At 40.6% G+C, this 26,405-nt stretch overlaps 1 protein-coding gene across 1 annotated transcript; it reads left to right on the top strand.

Moving 5' to 3' along the window:
• Positions 1 to 12,558: 12,558 nt before the first annotated feature.
• On the top strand, positions 12,559 to 24,021 carry LOC311004662 (protocadherin-17-like; the record flags this gene model as incomplete). The annotated part of the gene is made up of 4 exons (XM_083996832.1): positions 12,559 to 15,027; positions 16,205 to 16,263; positions 16,414 to 16,583; positions 23,444 to 24,021. The coding sequence occupies 4 exons, from the start codon at positions 12,559 to 12,561 to the stop codon at positions 24,019 to 24,021; spliced, it is 3,276 nt and encodes a 1,091-aa protein (XP_083852958.1).
• Between the last annotated feature and the right edge of the window lie 2,384 nt (positions 24,022 to 26,405).

Raw genomic sequence — 26,405 nt, 5'->3', positions numbered from 1 at the left:
ACAATTCCCTATTGTACGCAGCATGTAAAAGATGGAGCCTTTCTGAATCGATATCGTTTGACGCTTCAGGCCCATCCCACAATGCTGTGTTTTGTTCTACTTGCACCTCATCTTCATCTTTGTCTCAAGTGCCAAGTGTAGATATTGACTTCTTCAGGCTTTGAATTGTGGGGCTGATGCAGAGAAGAAAAGAACAACAACAACAACAACAAAAAACACAATGTTTCCACTTGACAGTTTTTCTAGAAGGAGACGTTGAATCTTTTCATTTACCATTAAGCTGCTGTTTGCATCATTTACAGGTTATATGAAACCAAGTTCACAGCCATATTGATTCCTCATACTTAGTTAAAACATGAGATGTGGAAGAGAAAAAAAGCAACAATTTTTAGTGCTCTGGAAAGAATCAATCCCCTGTTAGATGCCTGGATTTGTGCTTTAGTCTTTTTGACAATGTGGAGAAAAATAACAAACACAGGTTTATAATTTGGGTTTTGAAACCTCACTTTAATCAATCTTTCACCAGACAAGTGCATAGGTGGTGAGTTGTCCTAGAGAATACGTTTACTTTATTTTCCCAAAATGTGGGACAATTGCATTAACCTAATATTCACCTATTAAGGACACACTTTATTCTGTTTTTCTTTCCGCTCAAATGAGGCTAATCTGATCTGAGAGCATCAATCTCTCTTTTTGCCAAATGATGCCATATGCTTCTGCCTTGGAAAGTAGCTATCAGGATTTTCAAGTGGGAATCTAAGTCCAGGGTTTGGACTGCAACCACCAAGCCGCCCACTGTGTTAGACCTGTCAGAGCCTCAGTCTGCAGTCACATGGTGCTAATTTCAGTACAAAACTCAGTGTTTTGTTTTTAGTTAGCCACTGTGGTGGGTTTTTCAAACACTGTAATGTGTTAGCCTAATTGATACTCCATTATAGCAAGACAAGTGGAATTCAACTTTTCAAGATTGAACACGTCTGCCCACGAAATGTGAAAACAATTTTAGGTTTAAATTACAGTGACCCCAAGAGCTTAATGCACAGCAGCTCAAGAAAAACATCAATTTGACAATACAGAAACAGAAAAATGGATTACAACACTTTCAAACAAACATGAATATAAATGTAAATGTAAGAGACAAATTTCTCCACTTAGTGAAAAACAACATTATGCCTTTAAGCATACAAACAAAATTAAGTAAAGATAACAAATGAGGTGCTTTAAAAATGACATGTTAGATTTCTTTCATATTTCAGTAATCTGCTGTCAGATAGTTACATTTTAAGATACTAACATCAAGGATGGTAAAAACAAACAAAAAAGAATCTAAAGGTTTGTTTCAAAGCAAATGTTGACAGATGATATGATGCAAAGGTCACATAACTATCAACTATCAAAACTTTTTTGTTTTGTTTTGTTTTTACAGTTTTTTTTCTTTTCTTTTTTTTTTACAGGCTCTTACCAGATTTGTTAATGTTCTATGCAGAGGAAAAATGGTAGGTTGTGCAGTGACACTCTAGACACAAAGTAAGTTATAGAGAAACTGGTCCTGTTGAAAGTTACAGTATGACTGTGGCCCTTTAAACATTCATACATACTTTTGTGCAGAATAGCCTGCAAACTGCAGCGATCAAAGCTTCATACAGGTGGAGAAAACCTGCCGAGAACCACACCGGTATTTGAGAAAATATTACAGCCAGATTAATCATAGAGGGCTGTACTGTATGCAGCCCATGGCAGCACAAAATGCCTGTTCTATTTTGGTTCTCATACCACTAGGGGGAAACATTATTCTATGCAACCTCAAAAAAAAAATTACAGGCTATCCAAACATAATTTACACGTATGGGACACAGTCGTGTCAAGATGACTAGAATGTGGCCTGAACAGTTTGGTTTAACAAACTAAATGGCACATTCAGTTTATTGCTATTGGGAGTGGTTCATTAGAAGTAGAAAATCTTCTCTTTCAAAGCAAGGACGTGTGATTCATGAGCTCTTGCCAACACCATTACAAAACATCAGTTTTTTAATGGAGTTCTGCAGGGTGTCAGGGGAGGCCTGTGTTCAATAAAAAACATCAGGTAACACAGGAGGAATGTTTCAGTACTTTTACATACTCGCTTCTGTTCCAGACGCGTCGCCTCTTTGTGTGGTCAGTGCGTTCTGGGCCAGGTTCACCAGACAGCACCATTGTCCCTGTTTACATAATTTCATCTGAGTCAAGGGTGGCATCATCTGCAGGGTAAAGGATATGTTGCATTCATGTCTGGCGAACAAACAAAATATGAGTGCACTCTAATGGGCTCCGACAATCGGAACATCAAGTGCTTATTTTCATCTGAAGCACATCTACGAGTAATTCAGTGCCATAAATCCTATACTCTCGCTCTTTTATCTTTATCTTACATAGAACCAAAAGCCCGACCCACACAGTATGAAGAAAGAAATTAATATTCTACTCTTTTTTTTTTTTTTATCTTACTGCCATATACACGATTCTATCAAAAAGGCTCGGGACAACTTATTCACGATCCTATTGAGCATATTTGCAATATTGTACAACAAGCCTCAAATCCTGATTGGGCTTGCTCAGGATGAGCTGTTTATTTGTTAATATGCATCTTCATAAATAACAAATATCATTGCATGCACGACTGAACAGAGTATTCTTAATGTTACCTCAGTGACAGAAGAGGCGGTGCAAAAAAATAACAATAAACATAAATGATCTTCTTCTAAGCCTCTTTGCAATATGGCCTCTATATAAACCAAATTCAAAAAAACAGAACGCTTCATCTCATCTGGGTGACAAGCAGAGGAATATTAATTTGGTTTATCACTGAATAAATGTAGGCGCGGAGTCAGTGTAGCTTTTCCACCTCACTAACAGCCTGGTCGACCTCTGTCTTAAACAGCAATGGCACTGCCTGCTGTTGTCTATCCGCTGAGTGTGTCAGCTCACACATAGAGCCTTGGTCCTGAGCTGATGATGATAAATCTCTGCCAGTTGTTCACCAGTTGATTGTGGTTTACTGCTGAGCAGGAAGAGTGTCTCATTGTGTCAGTGCGGGCCGTCATGGAGACAGCTGCCAAAGGAAACAGAGCCTTTATGCTGCTCTCTGCTATATGGAAGAGAAAATTAGGGAGAGGGAGTGGGAGAGAGAGAGAGAGAGGGAGCAGTGAATAATATGTTGCATCAATCAGTCTAAATGACTTGCTTATGTAATTAGCTAACAATGTTTTGTTTCTCGGGTTCCCTGAAGTTATTAGTGGTTCACAGTTAACCTTGAAGTAATTGGAAAGGCTTGGTTGTCATTCCCCTATCTGTATGGGACTGACAGTTTATTTTTCTTCTGTGGATGGCTTCCCTCCTCTTTCATGTTGCTACAGTATTTATGAATTAGTTTCCTGTCACTTTACAGTACAGCCTAATACTAATTGGTGGTGAGATATATGGGTTATTCACATCCCACTAGGTGGCATGCTGTTTTCCTTCCTTCCCGACATTAGCATGACTGAGAATTGTCGAAACTAATAACATGGTGTTGCTCCGGTAATACTGCTGCACAAATTACACCTTCCTTGAAAATGGCATAATCTCTAACATAAATTTAAACACCAGAGCTCTGCAGCCACTGCCTCTGCAACTAGTCCCTGACATTTTAATTTGATGCTTCATCTGCAATTAGACATGCACTGCATGGCCACTGGGATATTTTTATTTAGTGAGAATCAAACATTCACTTTGGACTAATTTAAAAAGAGAGACTGAGCTGCACTTGGTGTAGAGGTTTCAGCCTCAGTTCTTATTAAGCATCATAAGACAGTGTTGCACTGAAAAACAAATTTAACTGTCATGGTCGTGATGACTGCTGTATCTGTGGCATGCTATAGGACACAATCACCAGCAGGCTGCTGGTCTGATTGTCACTGGAAAGGCTGAATGTGTTGTCAGAGCAGAATTGATGAGTCCCGCATGTGAGAAAATGTCTGCTCCTCATGCTTTGAGTCTGTGAAAAGAAAAACATCCAAAGACAAAAAAAAACAACAACAAAAAAAAACGCCAGTCTGTTAGGGAACATCTTGGAATGTTTGCATGGCTGATGCTTTGCTCAGTTTTGTTCTATTTCAATTTCACACAGAAAACCGTTATGTTCTTTTTAATTTTCTGATAGTCCCTTTCCTCTGACGGCCATTTTCCCGGATAGATATCTGCCTGAGAAGTTAATTCAAATGACTTTTTGAGCATGGTGATTGATCCATTGCATACTAAATAACTTTCCGGGCCTGTGATAAAGTGCCACTGGAGAATGAATAAGGAAATTTCACGAGCTCTCCCAAATCACTCTGCTATTGTAACCATCTGTTATCGCTGTTTCCATCTGATTATGTAAGCGCTGTTCTTTGAATGGCTCTCACCTTTCAGAAAATCCGACAAAGATGACAGAAATTTAGTCAGCATCACAAATATTACAATAAATTCACTTTGCTGTTTTATTCAATTAATACCCTGAAATTGTCAAGTCGTTTTTTGAAGGGCTTTAGACTAATGTGTAATAACGCGTATGAAAAACCAAAAAGAGAGTGCTTTGTTTGTTGTTTTCTCTGGGATTGTCAAGGATCGCTGAGGCTGAGGCAGGTTTTCTTTTGTTTACAGCTGAAGATCACAGCCTGGGTCATTTTAGAGATGTTTACTCCTCCTGTCAGAGGATAAGTTGTAAATTTTAGCTCACAGGAAATGAAAGCTGTAGTGGCATGCTGAGTACAGACACCAAAGTAATGTCACCTTGAGTGAGCATTTCTCTTGTCTGGACTGGCAGGTGATATCAGAGGATAAACTCCATTTTGACCTTGTGTTCACTCATCACAACGAAGACATAAGAACAGCACGGCAAAAAGAGAAGAGAGAAAAAAAAACGGCAGCCGTCACATTTCAAATGTTATTGCTTCAGTCAGCTGATATCAGACGGCACGCCACAGATAACCACACTTCACTCTCTTCGGAGTAATGGATGGCTAGATTTGATGTTAACACTGCTATTAAAAATGCATAAAAAACAACTAAACATATCTTCATTAACATTCAGTGCCATGGAGGTGTGATTGATTCCATCATCAACCAAGTTATTTTCGTGGCCAGCACAGGAACATCAAACGCCATGACCTCCATTATTTCCCCTTTGAAATTGCATTCACTTTATTCGCCTCTCCGGTTCTCCAATACCCTGAATCATTTCTCCTGGGAGGTGGTTTTTTCTAACCTGCTGCTTCTCTGCCAGTCCTAAGAGCAGTGTAACCAGCAATTCTTTCACACTGTATGTGGGACACTTGAGCTGAGAGTGAGACGAGGCATCTGGCACAACCTCCTCTGGATTCGGATCAGTGAAATTTAGACAGAGGCCCCAAAATTAAAGTGGCACACATGTTATATTTATCTTGATAATACGCGGATCATGAAATGAAATGAAAACTGATTTAATCATTCATAATGTTTGTTAAGTTTACTGTGAATGTGTCAACTCCCTCAGTCCTGTTATAAACAGATCAGATTTTACTAGATCAACTTCTTTGGGCCTTTCTTACAAGTTTGATATTTGCTTCATGTATGGAGCTGACGCCAGGAGATAAATAAACATGTAAGTCTGTCCAGAAGTATGCATATACATCCACATCCTTCTGATCTGAACACAAACACAAATTAAAAATGGCTATTTGTGGAATTATAGGGAATTACTTGTTGTAACTTTTTCTTGGCTACTTTATTGTCACATCGAGGTTGCCAGGCAATCCGAGAAGATACTGCACAGAAACGCTGGGCGAACGGATGAACAAACATGTAACTCCATAAGACCACATTTGTTTGCAATTTTTTACACACGACTGTTTGTGGTGAAATTAAACAAACGAGAGACCCAGTGAGCTTTAAAGGTTTATTTTACAAAGTCTTTATGCCAAGCTTATCACCTCATTCGCAATGCATAGGCTCGAGAGTGCAGCCAATCATTTTTGCCACCTCCAGGAAAGAAAGGGAATAAATGTCAGACTATTTCTTTTCAATCTTAGACAATGACAAGGCAGGAAAGCAGGATGACTCATAAAATGTGGGGTGCCAAAATTAAAAGAGGTTCATAACTTGTTGCCTCCATCAAAGTGTTATACTTGAGAACATACAGTATTTATCATTAGCAGTATTTTCATCCTGGAGGTTCTCTGGTCTAGGATACAGTTGGCGATTTTGACCTTTCCGCAGCCTTCGGATGGATGACCTTTGACCTTTTCCCGGTCCATGCTGTGTCTCTCGTTTTGGTCTGTTGTTCACCAGCAACCAATATTGTCTGTTTTGGGCTTTTTGCTCCAGTCGTCAGCCCAGGGTATTTTCCATTTCATCAAAGTAATGGCCGCCACAGTTGTCACATGGGATGTCATACACCATTCCAGTTTTTCACCCCGGGGTGGGTGCTATCTTTAGGGTGAACCAGCACAGATGGTAAGGTGTTGAATGGCTGGTTGGTAAGCGCTGACTCCTTGTGAGTGAGGCTAGATGCTCTGATGTTATAATAGGCTTGTGTGAGATGGAAAAAAATCACAAAAAAATGCCCTCAGCTGAATGGCTGGAAACCTGAACCAAAAATCCAGAGTTAAAAGTATTAGACAGTATTCCTATTATCATCAGACAAATATGCCTTTAGCAGTCGTGGACATGTTTTGTAAGCTTGTGATATTTCAGCAGTAAATTGTTGCTTGAGTCTCTGGAGCTGCACGCTAAGTTTTAGAGTTCTGAAGTCTAACCAGTTAGGACATGAGGTCATTACTGAGATGAATAATCAATGCATCTCCAGGAGGGGTATGATTCTTCCTTACGGCTGCAATACTCAGGTCTTAGTAGCTCAGGCTGTTTACAATTACATGACTAATTTGTAATACAAATTCCAGATTCCTTAATAAAACGTACTTGATTAAATGGTAAGTAGCTTGGATTTGCTGAAATATTTATAATGCGTGTGTGTTTTATTTATTTACAGATGGTGTTTTAGTATTGTGTGCACGGGTCCGACTTAAACATCTACTTAAGAACAAAGGTTGCAGTTTGTGCTGTTGTTGAACAGGAGATGAAACCAGCAACCGTGACAAACTGAAGCCTTACTTTGCATCCCAATAATAATTATTTAACACATTTGGCCTTGCGTTTGGGCTCATTTAAAAGCAATTAGTAACTTGTCAGAAATGATTTAATGTAATTCTGACCCTTGATCATCACTATATGCTCAGACTCTGCCTTTCAATCCTTGCCTGCGCAGAAACTCAGGGGATTGTTAATGCATGGCAAGTTATGTGGTTTGTTTTCTTGTTTCCCGTAATTATATTCATGATTCCAGTCTCAAATGTTTGATGCGAAGTGAATGTGAATTCTGCTCCTGCAAATACCCGTTAGTTTTACAATCCTAATGTATTTTGTGTTTGGATCAGAGCAGTGTATTACACGGTTGTTTTCCAGACTGATTGATGAGCAGGTAATTTGTGAGTTTTTAGGTGCACATTTGCATAAACCCTTTAAAAGGCACATTCTCAGCAGACAGTCACACTCTTAGCTCCTTCCCCTCAAAATGCAGATTAGGTTCAGAATTTATTAAACCCATCTTACCGACCACCAACTGAAACTCCACTGGATGCTATAAAGAATCCAAAATGCTTTCAAGTTGGACTTTCAGTTTTTTTTTTCAAATTTGGCAGAGGGTCGTCTCCGCTCCTGGTGTATCAGAGAGTTCCTCAAAAAAAAAAAATCTAATGCAAAAACACCAACTCTGTAAAGCGTACACTGAGGAGAGCAAGGCCTGGGTGAGTTTCGATTCAGAATAGAAATGTTGGAGAATTGGCACATTGACCCTTAGGATTTGCATTTACATGCACAACCACAGCTGTTGTGCAACAAAAATAATTTATTCGACATGTAACATGATAACAAGGCTTGTGAGATGTCTGAGGCTCCTTTTGTTGCATCTGCAGTCTGGCAAGCAGCTCTGCTTGTAAAGGTGAAATGTGTATATGAATGACGCACTGAAATGGAGAGGTGGTAACCATTAGTGACCAATGATAAATGGCAATGACACGAATGAAGCAATATAGGTGATACTGTGATGTGTTATTGTATTGTTTTTGTACTCATAGTCATTATTATTCACTTAATGTTAGCATACTGATAAGGAACAGTTTACCTATTACTTCCATAACAAAAAAAGTCTGTACTTTTTTAGAGAATGTCAAATAGTATTTAATAGACTAATTGTTGTGGAATATTTTTATCTGTGGATGAAATCATAATTGGTGTGTGAGTCAAGGACAGTGTCACACAATGTAACCCTGTCAGCCCTGTCTGCTAGATGTATGTTTATATACAACTTCGATAATGTAATGCCTTATTTCATTTTCTATTAACACAATGCACCAGTTTGAAAGACAATGTGTTCATTTGCAGTTTTTTTCCCTCCCGACCTTTTGTTGCCAAAACTTAAGCCACCCCCAGACTGGAGGCAAACCGGTCTCTGGTATCACTTTCCTGCTGTCTCAGTAACTCCCATCCATTTATCAAAATAAGGTCATCGAGGAAAATTTATACAACTATATGAATGTATTGTCTAGGAGAGATGGCAGTGTAACTCATCAATTATTTTTTTTAGAAGTTTTTAGCCATCAGCTCTGTCTAGGCCCAGAGGAATAAACCATGTTGTCGATATTCAATTCATTGTTGATTTTCCTCTTTTTGAGGAAGTTGTTGATGTTAAGAAACATTTGAAATAGCACCCTATTTATCCTTTAATCTAAGTAAAAAACACAATTTGCACCGCATATACTGGCTAAATGAGAATAAGATATTACCGGACACATTACCGATCAGTTCACAAAATAACCACTTTCCCATTTGCCCTGAGTGATATTGAGTCATGCAGATAGTGTCAGTTTTATCTGCTGCATTTTCAAGAAGTCCCTCTCTGGCATTGCCCAAACAGAATGGAAGAAAACTGTTTTTTTTTTCCTTTTTTTTTGAGATGGTTAAACTATTGGAACATTAAGTGCAAGGACAACAACAATAATAGCAACATGTTTTTTTCTAGAAACTAATGTCCTTGGGGCTCTGGATAATTCATAGACCTCTGTGGTCAGTTTCCATCCGAACTACTTTTTACTGATGAAATATTCCTCGTGAAAAGTGTGGACAAGATGTTCTCTGGATTGCAGGGAGAGATTGTAACCGCAACTGGGAAACTGTTTCTGAAAAAAAAACAAAAAAAAAAACTGTTGATGAGATTTCAGAAGTGTTTTCTTCAAGTCTCTGTGCAGAAAAAACTGAAATTCCATTTACGTCTATTGTACAGCAGCAGTTTCAAGGGTGAATTTCTCAGAACCATGACACATAAAACTAAAACTCACTATGGTTTTATAGAAACAGGGCTTTATGTGTGAGTGTGTTAATTGAGTGAACTGACAGATTAACTCTGCTGAGGAGTCATGATGTATGGATTGTTCAGAGTTATGGATCATTATTAAGGGGTGGAAAACATGTAATATAAGCTTTAAGAAACTGTATAGAAATATTGATTTACTGCAGTAGCGATGGTAGTAGTGGGTTTGGTATTTAATTAAGTGTCTTATCTGTGTTTACTTTGTCAATCCAAAGTTTGGTTATTGTTGTGTGCATTGAGTGATTCATTTGAAGTTTTTTTTTCACCGTGACGAATGAGGGAGATGTTCATAAACTCCTGTAGCAACCCTGGCTGTACACATTTTTTAATCTATGTAATTAACATGTCTGCACAATGTGTCGTGGAGAACTTTCTTCCAAACAGACCGTGTTCTCTCATGCATTTTACTCTGCGGCAAAATTCAGTCGCTTGTGTTGATCATCATTCCCACTCACCACCATCAGTATTCCAGTGTGCAGCTTGAGGTGTGGTGCAACCAGCAACGGGCGCAAAAACAGAATGATAAACAACTTAATCTCACTTCTAATCATGCTTGTGCAGAGTGGTAAGTGAATCACATGAAAGAGATGCCAAGATATTGTGCGTATGCTTAAATGAGCATAGATACTGTTTGTCATTTCAGCCTCTGCAGAATTACAACAGGTATGATTTTACACCGTCAGAGTAATGCGCTTTCAAGTAAAAATCAATTCGTCATGAAACAACTGATGCATCCGTGTGTTTTTGCTGCCAACAAAGCAGCAGAAATTGCAGTTCATTCCGGGGCAGGTGCAGTGGCCTCATTAGAGAAAGTTATCCATGACAAAGTGGTCAGTTTGTACAAAAAACAAGGGAGCCAAAGCCACACATTATGCCGTGGCCTATTTATTATGGATATGAACCACCCTCTCATTGAGAGTTCAGATCATATTAAATGGTACGACTGTGACAATACAGACACAATTGTCAATAGCAGTCCTTTCCTGAGGTTTTAACATAGACTGAATGATAATTAGTTTCCCTTTGTTGTCCTTATCTCTTACCTGCAGAAATGGCCAATTTATGCAGGCTGCACTCTGGCCAGGCAAAGTTGATGCTCCCCAGAGGAGGAAAGCAGCCATGTTTCAGACAATGGGAATGAACTCAGGGACATCTCAAGGTTGATTTAGATCCTGAGCAACATGAAATTAAATGAGGAACTAGGCCACACTGATCTTGGCCTAATGTTGACACAGCTTCCTCTCTCCTAGGGTGTGCTGGCATCGCTAGGAGGAGCCTCACGCGTCTCTGAGATCTGGTCAAGTGAGAATAAAAATGCAAATGCCAAATATATTGTTGAAATAGCGAGTGAACTAAATGTCAGTCCATCTTTTCAATATGAGATATGAGATTGACGTGAATAGGCTATTGAAGGCAGGTGTGAAAAGCTACAGAAGGCAGGTTATACCAACAGCTGTGATATTTGAGCTGTGAAATAAGCCTGTTTTTTTTTTTTCAAGAAGAATAAGCAATTCTCTTATGTCCTGTGCAGAGATTATCACGGAAACACCCACAGTCTGTCTTTTTCTTTTATCTCATGGCTTTCTCAAGACTAATGATAACGAGGTACAACACAGAAGACAGGTGGTGTTGTTTTCATTATTGATAAGAATCTTTGGTTCTGAATATCCAAAGAGGTCCATTGGTACTCAGAGCATATCACTCTGAGAGGAAGATCCCCGGCAATTCTTGAAACATTTTGCCAGCTTTAATGTAACAGCTTTTTTTTCCTCCACACCACAGTGCCCATCTGATCCACTTCTCTGACCACTTGTGTGCTCTTTACTACATCCCTGCCAAACACATTTCATCGATCTATTCATAATCCCTGCTTCACATCCACATGTATTAGGAGCAACATCCTCCAGCCACGTTTTCCCTCTGATGCTGCTATACTCTGTGCGCGCACATCAGTAAATGAATCACGTAGCACTAGAACAGCCCTTCTTCATGCGATCTTGCCAGACCTATTGGAGAACCCCCCCGAAGGCAAAGATCTGTCACTGTTCACTCATTTGCTGGAAGACGATCAGAAACTATGTTAAATGCAGCACGAAATACAGTGGAGTCTGCTTTAAAGAAGGCGTCGAGAGGATTCCGGTCAGATCTCACTGTGCAGGGAGCGGGTTTCAACAGTTGACGCGGAGAGAACTGAGCGCAAGGAAAGCGATTAATTTTGATTATCTGAAATCTTCCAGCACCCTTTTCACGTTTTTTTTTTCTTCTCTTCCTCCCATCTTCTCTGGCAACGTTCGCGGGGGCAGTGCAGATGAGCATTGTCCGAATGAAGGATGCAGGAACACCGGGTCCAATTGGACTGGATTATGGGATTATTGGACTGATTATAGGACATTCATCGGGCAAAAGTCGCAGCCCTGCTATAGATGCTCTTGAATGACGGGAACACAAAAGGTTGGACAGGAGTGACAGCTCTATATCCTGCTTTTATTCCACTTTGTGTCATGGGCAGGCTCTATACGCTAGGCAGCAGAACCCATATGCAACAGTGTGCCGCACAGGAAAAAAGTAAATGCATTGTGAATGGTAACATCGGGCAATGCTGCATTTTGAACGGGCATGTCAGTATTTGCTGTAGCCTAGGTGTAAATGTCGCATGAGGGCAATGCGCTTTTGTAAGCCATGGTCTAACCTTCACCACAGAGATTCAAACCCTTTAACCTTGGATGCAGTGGGGAATATTAATACTTTATAGTCATCGATTATTCATTTAGTGTCCCCCCTGTGAGGGAAAACAAAGCATTTATCGTACACTATGTTGGATTTGATCTTTAATTCATGCATTATGTGTCGTCGGGCGGTCATCTTTGTTTACAGAAAGAGTTCATCCTAGCCGAACGGCATGTGAAAGAGGTTAAAATAGCGATTGAAAGGAGATAACGATTCATAGATTGGTTTTATACCTAATTAGTGTGAGATCGGCGTCAAGCACACGCTGGGTTTGGGTTTAGTCCTCTAGGTTTGCCGTAATCAACAGGTTGAAAGTCAACGAGGATTTTTTTTTCTTTCTGTCTGCCACTACCGCATATCCAGTTGAAGGGATGCGTCTCTCTGTACCCATTTTCTTTCTGCTGTGGGTTAAAGCCCTGACATTGAAAAATCTCAATTATTCTGTCCCAGAGGAGCAAGGACCTGGCACTGTTATAGGCAATATAGCAAAAGATGCCGGATATGGGACCATGGAGAGAGGGAAAAAATCTAACTTCAGAGTGCTGGAGAATTCTGCACCACATCTGGTGGATGTTGACCCGGAGAGTGGACTTATCTTCACTAAACAAAGGATTGACAGGGAAACGTTATGCAGGCGCAACCCGAAGTGCCAGCTCTCCATGGAGGTGTTTGCCAACGATAAGGAAATATGTATGATCAAGATTGATATACAGGACATCAATGACAACTCGCCCAGTTTTCCCTCAGACCACGTTAATATTGATATTTCAGAAAACGCAGCTGCTGGCACGCGCTTCCCACTGACTATTGCACATGACTCAGATTCCGGGGAGAATGGAATAAAGACCTATCAGGTCACGAGAGATGATTACAATACATTTTCTTTGGATTTAAAAGTGAGGGGAGATGGGACTATATATCCAGAGCTTGTGGTCCAGAGACCTCTGGATAGAGAGGATCAGAGTCATCACACCCTTCTCCTCACTGCAATTGACGGTGGGGAGTATCCAAGATCAGGCTCCATGCAGATTAACGTCAGAGTGACTGATTCCAATGACAATAGCCCGGTTTTTGAAAAATCCTCCTATGTGATTGAGATTCCTGAGAATTCACCTCAGGGGAAGGTGCTCATAGATTTGAACGCCACTGACCAAGATGAGGGCAGCAACGGACAGGTGGTTTATTCCTTCACTGGATATGCATCTGAGAGAATCCAAGATTTGTTCTCCATTGACCCCAATACTGGCGTCATCAAGGTCCAGGGAGAAATTGACTATGAAGAGAATCCAATCATAGAGTTTGACGTCCAGGCCAAGGATCTGGGGCCCAACCCAATACCGGGCCACTGTAAAATTACTGTGAAAGTGCTTGACAAGAACGACAACTCGCCAATAATAAGTTTTGTTTCTGTCCGGCAGGGAGCCATCAGCGAGGCAGCACCTCCAGAATCTGTCATAGCGCTGGTCAGAGTGACAGATAAAGATTCTGGCCGTAATGGTCAACTTCAGTGCCGGGTGCTGGGAAATGTACCCTTCAGACTGCAGGAAAACAATGACAATTTTTACACGCTGCTTACAGACAGACCTCTGGACAGGGAAATGAAAGATGAATACAATGTAACAATAGTGGCGAGAGACAATGGGATCCCTTCTTTGAACTACACTAAGTCGTTTACTGTGAAAATCTTGGATGAGAATGACAATGCGCCACGCTTTACAAAGACTATGTATCTGCTACAGGTGCCTGAGAACAACATCCCAGGGGAGTACTTGGGCTCTGTTCTGGCCCACGACCCAGATGTGGGTCGCAATGGAACAGTGTCGTACTCAATCCTGCCGTCACATATAGGAGATGTTTCTGTGTACACCTATGTGTCTGTTAATCCCACAAATGGAGCCATATATGCCTCACGCTCTTTCAACTATGAGCAAACAAAATCCTTTGAGTTCAAGGTCCAGGCTAAAGATGGAGGATCTCCTCACATGGAGAGCACCTCCACAGTCAGGGTCAATGTTCTGGACGTCAACGACAATCTCCCAGTTATTATTCTGCCCCTCCTGCTGAATGATACTGCTGAAATCCCAGTGCCTAGAAACGTAGGTATCGGATACATCGTGGCCACGGTGAAAGCTGTGGACCACGACCACGGAGAAAGTGGACATTTGACCTATGAGATCACGGAGGGAAATGAGGACCACCTGTTTGAGATGGATCCGATGGGAGGGGAGGTCAGAACTGCTCATGCTCTTTGGGAAGAGGTTGCCCCAGTGGTTGAGCTGGTGGTGAAGGTAACTGACCATGGCAAGCCCCCTTTATCTGCCGTGGCTAAGCTGATCATTAGGGCGAACACAGAAACAGCACCGGGTGGGGGTTCCAGTGCGAGTGGGGAACAGCAGCACTGGGACGTATCCCTGCCCCTCATAGTTACCCTCTGCATTATCTCTGTCATGCTCTTAGCAGTCATGACCGCCATCGCTGTCAAGTCCAAGCATCAAGATAAGGAGACTGGGAATTATAACTGCCGCATGGCTGAGTACTCCAATCCTCCAGTGGGGAAGGGCAAAAAGAAAAGGATCAACAAGAGTGACATCATGCTGGTGCAGAGTGAGATGGAGGAGAGAGATTCTGCGAGCCGGATGAATGTGGTGAGCAGCCCGTCTCTCATCACTTCTCCAATATGTTTTGACTACCAGAGTCCTTTGCCGCTCACACTGCCCAGGTCAGAAGTCATGTACCTGAAAACCACCCCAAACAGCCTGACAGTCCCCAGGGCAGGTTGCCACTCCAGCTTTGCCGGGCTTAGCACAGACACTCCAGCGAATAGGATGTCAGTGATACAGGTAAGGAGGATGCTGCACCGTACTCTTTATCTGCCCTTTATTCTCGCTTATCTGCACCTGCTGCTTTACCACACAAATCTGACAAAAGAAAAGTAATCGACTGAAAAAGAGAAACTCTGTCACTGTGAACAGACATCATTATTATCTTTTTTTTCTTCCTCTGTTATGACAGTATGAAGCTTTCTCTGTATATAAAGCATGATATGGCACCTTGGTGTCAGAATATATTTGTGTGTTGAAAATGGCATTTTTGTAAAGAGGGCACTCTGAAAAAAAAAAAAAAAAAAAAAAAAAAAGCTCCATCTCAAGTCTTCTTTTGCAAAATGGTACAGGTGGTCCGCATAATCAGAAAGTCTTCTCAGTTAGACATGCAAACAGTGTGAGTCTTGAACAAGGCTGCTGTGACCCTGCCAGATCCACTGGTATAGAGTGAAAACAAAACCCTGCCTGAAATGTGGAATTGGACAGGTGTTTGAGCAGCTTGTCCGATCACATTACTGAACCAATGTGCACCAGGCAGCTAGATGCACACAGCATAACCTTACAATCGCATTTTTCGCTCCCCACAAATATGGGCCAGATCCACCCATCCGCATCCAAAGTTGGCACGATAAGGCCATTAATAGGGTGCAGCCTTGCCTTGTAGAGATGGCAGGGTTGAACACACAAGCCAGCTAACATGCTAATTTGACAGCATGGGCTTGTAGTCCTGTGTAGCACACCAGAATTATCTGTTGTAAACGATGTAAATATCTAGGACAGTCTCACAGACAGTCTCATTTGGAGATGATAACACAGATGACAAGGCCTGGCACTGTCACCAGTCACTAGGGTACGTGGGTGTGATCAACACAAACACATTATTCTCAAGATAGGGGAAAAAAAGGATGCTGATGACAGTGGCTAATGCTTTACTTCTTTGCCTTGCCAAGGAAGCACATATGGTCACAATGGAGATGTGCTCTTATCGTGCCGTCATCACAGGCAGGTGCTCTCTGGCTTTTATTGACATCTTCCAGGTGCCATAATAAATAATAAAAGACTATGGAAATATTTTAAAAACAGGCAAGAATGTTGCTTTTCCTGTCTGAAACTCCTGTTTCTCGGGCTATTGTTGAAAATTGCATGACATTTTTAACATGATCAATGCAAAATATCATTCTTCTCTCCCTTCTAGACCGAAAATTTTCCCTCAGAGTCCAATTACGCTGGCAGCAGGCAACCATTTGTTCAAAGGTAAGAGGTCTATCCAGAGGCTTCCTTGCCATCGCATTTAGCTTCTTCATCTTTGTATCAAGGCAGCTGACTATGGCTATCAAATAGGAACACTCATTGAGAGGTAATGGCAAGTAATGTTTTTTTTTCTCTCCTTCCATTCTGCTGCAGCTCAACATTTAAGGATGCAGAACGAGCAAGCCTCCGAGACAGTGGCCATGGTGATAGTGACCAGGCTGATAGTGACCAGGATACTAATAAAGGCTCACACTGCGACACGTCTGCCAGGGAGGCCCTCAAGATGAAAGCAACAGCAGTTAATGGCCAGCCTTTTGAGCAGGGTGAGTGGACGCACTCTGTTCCTGACATCTGGAAGATGCCTAACTGACTCTTGTACTAGACATTAATTATACTATATGCTCGGAGAACAGGCACGCAGCTCGCTGGTGTTTAAATGGGAGTCCACCAGCACCTGCGTACAGCTGACGGAGACATTTAACGTTTAACGTGGAAGCTGTAAATCGAGACTGTTATTAGATGCAGGTAGTGTTAGTTTGTAACGCTTTACATTGCAGACAGCCTGAGCTGTGTTGCAAAGATGACATGAAGGCACCCGAGTGGAAGGTAGATGGCAGTTCAAAAGGATAAAAGAGTCCATTGGCTGAAGGTAGAATGTTCAAACATCTTGTGTTTGATTTAGCCATCAAACAAACTCATATGCATGGTAAAGTGTGCCTCCGTCTGTATCTTTTTTGATCATGTCATTATTTGAGCACAGCTTCACCGCATGCATGTCTTGAACAACACGACAGAGACGAGAAAGTATGATAGACACTTGCAGTGCAAAATGACAGGTATTTCTGGTGCAACATGACAGAGTGTTTCCACCTTTTGCTTGAGAAGATTTTCTCAGTCATTATCAGTTTTGCCATGGTTACACTGTTTTGAAAAGAGCTTTACTTTCTATCTGAAAATAGAAATGTTGAATGTTATTTTACAAATCTGAAATGATCCCGATTTCCAGGAGTATAATCATAGATGATTGTCAGTCCGTTGCAACCTTGGTTGACCCGATTGTGACTGATATATTTAGCTATTGTGAATATTAACTGAAAATGTGAGAGCAAGTCTCACTGGCGAGATAAAAGATAATGTGGGGACTTGTGTGAAGTGGTGATGTTTCTCATTTCCTTGTGCGAGCCTTAGAGGAGGATGGCTGTGGTCATCAGGTCCTTATGCAGCAGCACTTTCCACACCATTTACATTGCTATGAACTGTTTGTTTGTGGCTCGCTCAAGAGGGCAGAGATGGAAACACTCTTGCCGCTGCCAGAGAGATGTGTAAGTCTCTCTCTCCCCCGTCTCTCTCTCAATCTCACTTTTGTGTATGTGTGAGAGTGCTTGCGTACGTGTGTGTACGGGTGAGTGTGTGTCTGTGTGTATATGCATGTGCCATGAGGAATTATGGCGGACCAAACTTGACTCTGTGGGAGGTGTAAATTCAATCACATTTTTTTTTTTTTGCAGCACATTTCGGAGTCTGATTCAGTCCAAGTTCTGAGGCCAATCACATGCAGAGATATTGAAAGAGATGTTTTGTACATGCGAGACTGAATATTTACATGTGCGGCGCTGATGCCTGCCAGACAGGAATGTCAGTTAATTTATAGAGCTGCATTTGTAAGATAAGAGAACTAGAGAAATGCAAAGAAGTGAGGTAGTGCTTTTAATATTAATGGATTTTGCTAATGCCGTCCCTGTATGTGAGAAATTTAGTTAAAGAGCAAAACAAATGGCTTGATTTAAATTGTGCCCTCTCTCTCTTGTGGGACTGGACAGTTGAACATTAAATGGTGTCACTATCTGCTGACTGAGAGATGGAAGATCTACATTATGCATCGCACCTTAGACCCGATCACACAAAAACATCACCCTCCAACCCACGCACTCCTTCTGTCTGTATCACACACACTCACACTCACACAAACATACAGGTGCATTTATTGAACAACAAAGCCACTGTTTTGTAGATTTTGACAAGATAGAGCCATTATCCAAAATGGAGACACCACAGAATTTTAGTTCCAAATGCACCAACACAAAGGCTTGTGGGTTAAGTAGTATTGCTTTTATGTCTTTACCTTTACCATCCCTCTAGTCTCCTGGCTGCTTTGATACAGGTAATATATGCACCTGTGCAGCTTCCACTATCATGCACTCTGAATATTTATTCGCTCTCACAGACGCCAGATGCACAGTGGGTATGTTGCTAGGCTTTCTCTGATTCTATTTATAATGGGCAGTCAGTTTTCTTTGTTTTTGAGCATGTCATTGTTTTGTTCACAGTCAGCCATAGGATCATAGCGACTTTGACTTTTTTTTTTTTTTTTTTTTTACGTATCCTTTATCCATATGCAGTGGACTATACCGCATAAAGACACTGTACAAGTCTGCCATTTTAAGGCTGTTATTTAACAAATTTCCATTCACTGAAGAAATGGAAAAATGGAAATGGAAAGCCAATGGCAGACACATAAGATGAAAGCCTCGTTATTTCTTCATTCTCAATTCCTTTAACATTTTTTTTGTTATAAATAATGTAGATTATGCATCTACTATGTGAATAACTTGTAGTTAATTGCTTGTTCATTCAGTGTGTGTTTGAAAAACTATAGTGTGTGATCATGAAAGTGTTATCATAACAAGAAAAGCATACAAATCTTTATCCCCTGCAAGCACTAATAGTAGCAGTTGATATATATACAAAATAAATGGCTTCTAACTCTGGTGGAGTTAAGCAGATATAAGTGTTAAGTTATGTTTTTGTTAACAGCTATAACTCCTCTTGTGGGGCCCCATAAGTGGAGGCAATAAACAGATAATTAATGTCAACTATTAATCATAAACAATAATAATAGGCCGCATATGTTGTTATCTTTTTACAGCTGCATTACAGTGTGTAGTAAATTCACCATTTATTGAGTATGCACAGGCTGCTAATAAATGCTAAACGGGGGATGTAAACTGTCATCGCATTAGGTATCGCATTTTATAAAAACATGCAGACACAATCCTTCAATGCTTGTGGTTATAAAGGGAGATACAATAACACTTACAACCCAAACCTTATAAGCACATACATCCCTTTGCATCAGCATCGTCTGCTAGCTCCTCTGCTGCAGTGAGAGGTACCATGAAAATGAATTCAGCATCTCCCCGCTTCTCCTCGCTTATGCTTATTGTCCTAGCCTCGGATGTTTGTGCCACAGAAAATACTTTGCTCTGTGGCGCTAGATACGCAGACCAAAGAACCACCAGTGCACGAGTGGATGGGGGTGGTGGTGGTGGTGGGGGTTGGGGGTGGGGGGTTGCTGGACGCAAACTGTGATCTGAAACGTGGATGCTTCAAAGTGCAGCACTTGTAATATGCAGAACCTGTGTTGCGGTTTTGCCAAATCAAAGCCATCATTTAGTTTCCCCCCTTTTGATGTACAATGCATTTTGAACTCAAATGAGTATTTTCTCTTGATCTTAGTCCTGACAAAGATGGCATAATAATGGTTTATGCAAAGAATGGTGCATGTTTAAGTTCACATAACATGACAGGAAAAAAAGATGACAGTGTGCAGCCTGAAATCTGACAGTAAAAGATGTAGTCACAGCTTGGTGCACTGCTAACTTAAAACTGATCAATTATTAATGCACTTTACTAATTACATACTTTAATGGCTTTACCTGCTTCTTAGCTAGCATCTTACCACCAAGTATGAGTTTTTATACAAAAGACCTTATTATAACTACTGTAATCTAACTTGTTTTGCAACTTTAAACCATCTTCATGTCATATATCCATAGAAGAGATTCTTATCATTTATATAATTTCTCTAAATGTCTCATTTAAACTTCTATTCGAGACACAACTGTCCAAGAGAGCTGTGCACAAATCTTGCTGCAATGAGAAAAACAAACATCAGTTTAGATGCAGCAAAAGACTTCAGTCAATTTCCCATTAAGATACGTAAACAGGTATGATTTTCCATAATCGTTCATTCTAAAATTGACCTAAATCCCCCACAGTAATCAGCGCAGACAATTTTAGAGTTGATTGCTGAAATGTATTATTTATCTTCCTCGTGTAGTTGATATTTTACATCTGTCATTTGAAAAAATAAACACAATCCACCTATCAATTTTTGCACTGTATTTTGAAACAGGATACAAATGAAAACGTGTCAGTATTATACAGAATTAGCATCAGCTCTGTGTGTCTTTCTGGCTAGAATGGATTAAATTGATTTTGTTGAGGGACAAACTGCAAACTGCATTTGTTTTCATGCAAACGGTGTTTATGTAAAGCAAATAAGGTGGATAGTGTGCTCACCCAGCTGTTTACAGCTGCAGAAGAACAAAAAAAAAGGAGAAGGAGGTTTTCCCACATGACGGAATTTGCGCTGCTCCCCTCCACACACACACACGCATACCCCCCCCAAAAAAGAAAGACAAAAGATAATTCAGCATTTCTGCAGCATCTCTGTCAGGCAAGCATCTGTGTGAACAAAAAAGCTGTATACAGACAAAAAGTGACAGCTCCAATTACAATTAGGGTAGATCACATGACACAAAATGATAGCCATTATTCAAAAACATTTTACTGCACACATCAAAACACACACACAACATTTATTTCCTCAATAAATTCTTAAAAACATTCTGAACCTGTTAGATTAAGAGCCTCAATCAGTTTGCTCCATCTCAGTCCAGTCACAGCATAATTAACAGATCAATTTTGTCCTATGGCTTCAAGTGCATGAGTGGGTGTGTTTGTGTAGGTGTTCATGGACTTGTGAATGAGCTTTTGCATTGTATGTGCGCTGGTGTTCACATCTCTTGAGGGTAGTGTCACAAAGATGGTTTCTTCTTTCTTTTATTTTTTTTGTTTGTTTGAACTTCCTCCTCGGATTTCTGATGTAGCCTGCAGCCAACTGGGCAAGGCTAGTGTGCAAGGAAGGTGCTGTTGCCTTTGAACGCGAGGATCTCCCCACCTCTTCTAAGGAAGAGCCTCAACATGTAGAGCTTCCCCTTGTTCCAGGCACCATCCTCGCCAGAGCCGGTTTTCACAATGAGATCAAGTCTCTCATTCACAGTTAAACACTTGCTCGTGGTCTTTGATTTCATGGAATAGGATAAGAGCGAGATAGAGAAGCCTTATTTATAGACCAAAGCTATGAGATGGGATCAGTGTAGTGTAAGGTTTTGACTGGATCTAATTTTGTGGTTAAATAAGAAACAGGTTTGAAGCTTTGGTTGGAATTTTTGGTTTCCATTAGACAAGAGAAAGGATGTAAGTGTTAGTGTGTGGCAGACTTGAGGACATTAGCATTTCCTGTCATAATCTACCACTCGGGAGAGACATCAACCTCAAGAAATTAGATATTACAGATGTGGCGGTGTTGTTTTGGATTGTACATTTTGTCTCTATGTGTGTTACATGATCACTCATCCATTACTTATAGTGGGACACGCGCCAAACCCAAGTAAATAGCCATAACTCTGATCAAATCAGCGATCATCTTTTCAACTTACACATGCCTCTCTAGCAAAAAGGGATGCCAATCAGAGCAAAGATAACACGTTTATTAAAGTTAAATCAGTTAACAGAACAACTTGGAGATTAATTTCATACTTTTTCGAATGAAATTGCTGTTTCGCTTTCATGTATAACAAATGAAGGAAAACAATCATTTTCCACCAATTTACAAAGACACGTTTGACATTTTTGCTTCATGCCTCTACATGCAAAATACCTCGATGCATCAATGTCAAATTAATTTTAATAGCGAAGTGTAGTGGCTACAGAGTGGAAAAAAAGAAAGAAATGACACCTTCTACATCATAAGACCGTGGAAATTGGTTCATTCTGTGTGTCGCTCTTTTATGCCTGCCAGGGTTAGATGTAGTATGAAATGTAAAAGGCCGAGTCAGGGCACAGCGATACAGCCTTTTCTCTCTCTTTTTTTCCCCCAACCACTACACCAAGGTTCACGTATAAATGGTATATTCCTGAGGTGTTTGGCTTGGTGCACAGCATCAATGATAGCAGCTGAAGCTCCTATAGTCATGGTCTAATCAGAGCTCCACTTCAATCACCGATACGTAAGGTCAAGAGTGGGAGAGACTGTGTGTTTTCTTTGCCTCAAATTATACAGAAAGTGCACTGGCAGTGTACTGCTACACTGCTATCCTTAGACCAAGCTACATAGAAAATTATTTTGGTTTGACTTCTTTGTTGTTGCACATTCAACAGTAGTTATATGCATCGAGAAGATCACCGATGTGCTCTGGAGACAAGGACAGGTCACAATACATTTCTACTAACAAGGAGTGAAATGAAAAATGGGCAGGAAATGCAAATGAGCTGCTGATTATGCAGCAGAGTCTCTCAAAGTAATTAGAAAAATGACTACAGGTCAAACTAATGAGTGTTTATGCTCCTAATGTAATGGCATTTCCAAAAAATCCAGTCTCATTTTGGGTGCTTTATTCCAGATTTGATTGACTGAGTTTCACCCGTCCTCTGGAATAAAATTAACACCTATAAGTGACAATAATGAGCCCTGACAATATGCTTACTAAAAACATCCTGACAACAGATTTTTTTTTTCAAAGTGGTGAATATGGCTGCTCATGCAAATGTCACAGTTGTGTGTTTATTTTACACAAACCTTCTGCTGCAAATGAAACATGAAAAGCACATCTCTTCATCTGCGCCAGATGATATTCTCCAGGAAACACCCACACATGATGTTGTTGTTAAGAGTAGCATGAGGAAGATGTTTCATGAATCGGTTGACTCATTTGCTGCACTGGCCGGCGGAAAAGCAAAGGAACTAACTTTTTTTTGTAGTATATTGTTGTGTGTCATTACGTTGTGAGTCATGTCTAGGAAGAAGAAGATTGTGTTTACGTTGCTGAATCTAACTAAACCGTATCTGTAGCAATGTGCTGCAGGTTCATGTTTATTCTGCAATATTCTAGTGATGCATAGTAAATATCGTAGGATTTCAAGAATACTACTGGAATTTGTGTTTGTTGCAGTGTTCATTGTCGCTGCTCATCCTTCAAAATGCCATCAACATTTTCTTCTTGGTTGTTTATTCTTACCCCAGCAGGGTCCAATAACAAATGTTTAACTGTTTTTGCAGAGCAAGACAAATCAGTCCACTGCACGGATGAATGTCGTGCACTGGGACATTCTGACAGATGCTGGATGCCAAAGTTACGGGTAGGAAGCCAAGCAGACAGCGCCGATAATCGCACCAACCTTTTCATCCCTGTGGGAATGGATGCCATGGTGGAGACAGAGATTTATGGCACCATCAGCTGCAGCAGCAGAAAAACCCTCAGCACGTTTGGAAAGGAACAGCGAGACAGTACAATCCTTGTGGCCAATGTCAAACCTTACTTAAAATCGCAGCGTGCACTAAGCCCACCGCTACAGGAGAGTCCATCCGCGTCCAGTAGTCCCAGCAAGAGCAGTATGCCCCTGGACTTGGCCAACCATGAGTCCAAAGAGGAGAGGGAGGGGGGTTCAGACAGCAGTGCCTATGGCCCTCCAGATGGCCAGTGCTCCCCACTGCACACCGAATTGGAGGAGCCCTCCTACCTGACCTGTGAGCTCAGGCCTAAGTCCCTGTCAAGCGGTCTCATTCACAGCTCTGTCATCAGCCAGGAATGCGGGGGGTCAGATTATGTCCTCGACCCGCGGGAATCTGGCAACTGACAGGTCAGATGATCTCGCTCTCTCACTCTCACCTGCCAGAGGAGGGATGATGAAACCGCAGATTAATGAGCAAGAGGTGATTTTTTTTAATTGTTTGTTTGTTTGTTTTCTTTTTTCTTTTTCTTTTTTGACCTACAGAGGTGTCCAGACACGCATTGTATAACCAAAAACCATCTGCTTTGTATGTTTTTTGAGTTTGTGACTTGTTGTGTTAAGGTGATATGTGTGTCCTTGACTGCTGTGAAGGTTTTGGGGTGGGGGGCGGGGGGAATCAGCGCTTACCTGACTTCAAGTGTTTTCATGGTGTACTGTACCTGTCAATTTAGATGTCTGTATTTTACACATTTCAAGCTCCAATTTTGTGAGGCTATTGAACAAATTGCTACTGTTAAGCTATTGAGTCCTGTCTGCTTTTGTACAGTGAAGCTTTCTGTCTCCATTTAGTGTATAAGGAACATCTCTTTGAATATCACAGGCAACTGAAATACATATCAGTGACGTTAAATACAAAAGTGAAGTGTCTTATGAACTGTTAATGGTGGTGCAACAGGGAATGTCCCTTTTCATAAAACCATTTGAGGTTCCTACAAAAAAAAACATTTTTTTAAGAATGTATTTGTAATTTTATTGTCGTCCTCTGCAGTTTATGTGAAAATAAGCTGAGCTTACACGTGAATGTGGGCTACTGTACTTGTTGTGTATTTTATTAAATTTCTATACACTGTGTGCATGGAAGGTAGTTATTTTTGAACAGTGACAACTTCTAAAGCTGTCGTGTTTCTGTTTGTTTTTTGTTTGTTTGTTTCTTTTTTTTCTTATGTGCAAGAGGTGTATATATGTCTACGAGGTGCTTAAATGTGTGACAAAAAAAAAAATCACTCCTCCAATCTGCCAACTTCAGCTCTATACTGTATACCAGCACATGTTATCTAGCAGTAGTCTAGATCCTAGTTAGGGGAACTTCAAAGGAAAAAACACAATCAACATTTTTGCACAGCTATTTATTTTAAAAAAGCTCAAATAAAAACAGGCACTGTCTTTTAGTGCACCCAACAGAAGATGAGTTGACTCCCTCTGCTCAATGCCTATATTGTTCTATACTGCTGTAAGTACTGCATTAGGTCAAGATAGGAATCACACTCGTGCTCTTGCTCTCTTGCGCTGCAGACTATTCAAAGTCTTCAGTGCTGCTACCAGTTAATGTCTACTTGTGATTACATCTTTCTTTAAATATGAATGTGTCTGACAAAATGACAAGACATGAATAAAAAAAAAAAGGAAAAAAAAAACTTCAACATTCAGCTGCAACTAGCAGTTACAAGCAAAGACGTTTTGCTACGAATTCTTTGATTAGATAAAAATGAAATTTTAATGATCCCTGTGGGGGAAAGTGGGTCATTGCAGCAGCAAAAGATTGAACACATAGTGCATTAAAGGTTATCACAAGTAAATATATTAAAGAGAGAGAGAGAGAGAATTATACTGTACAACAAATGAAAAAAATACAGCATCTTTCACTGAAAAGTTTTCAAGGTTATATTGGAAATGTCTGAAATTTCATACCCATGTAATTGAGTGTACAAAATGTACTTTTCTTCGCTGTATTTGGAAAAGGGCATGTGCAAAATTCTTGTTTATGTGCATTTTATACTATTTACCATTGAATCAAATGGAGAAAGCAAAGGTAAAGTGACAAGGCCGTGGTCCACAGCCATATTACAGGAGTCTAAATTTCTGAAATCCATCCACTGTGTCATTTCTTTCCTCATAAAGCCTGTTTTCTGCTCCTTTATTCCAGCAGAAGATACTGACAGAAATGTTGCTGTGGCCTATGTAATGCTATTTAGAAAACCTACCGTATATCACCTGCATCTGCTTGATGTATTCAACATTGAGCAATTAAGTGTTATAAACATGGACGTATGTTCGCCAAGACAGATCACTAAATTTAGGAATCCTGGCGATGTAGAAATGTTTTGTGTATTTCATCTGTAAAACAATCACACAAAAGCCCTTTTCCTTTTTAGTTGGTTAAGTTTAGTTTCTCCATCTGGAGACGCTGACTTCTGTACCCCAGCTCGGTGAGCGGTTTGAGAATGCCTTGTTTTTCATGAGCTCTGGATAACAGAATCCTGTCATCTACTGAGAGCTGACTATAAGTACGACTCAGTTTCTCCTCAGGGAAAACACATTAATTTGGATTTTGATTTGCATTTGTTTTGGTGCTGGTATTGACACAATTCCAGACCTAGATGTCTCATCTCAGCAGGCAGCTCTGATGAGCTCATCTGCATAAGTTGAAATACTCTTTGAGAGGGAGATTGCGTGGGTCACAGCAACTCATCCCATTGAAATACAGACAGAAACATCACATCATTTTATCT

Source organism: Trachurus trachurus (genome assembly GCF_905171665.1).
Source record: "Trachurus trachurus genome assembly, chromosome: 21".
Lineage (NCBI taxonomy): Eukaryota > Metazoa > Chordata > Actinopteri > Carangiformes > Carangidae > Trachurus > Trachurus trachurus.
The sequence above is the reverse complement of the archived record's forward strand: the minus strand, read 5'-3'. Positions and strand labels throughout refer to the sequence as shown.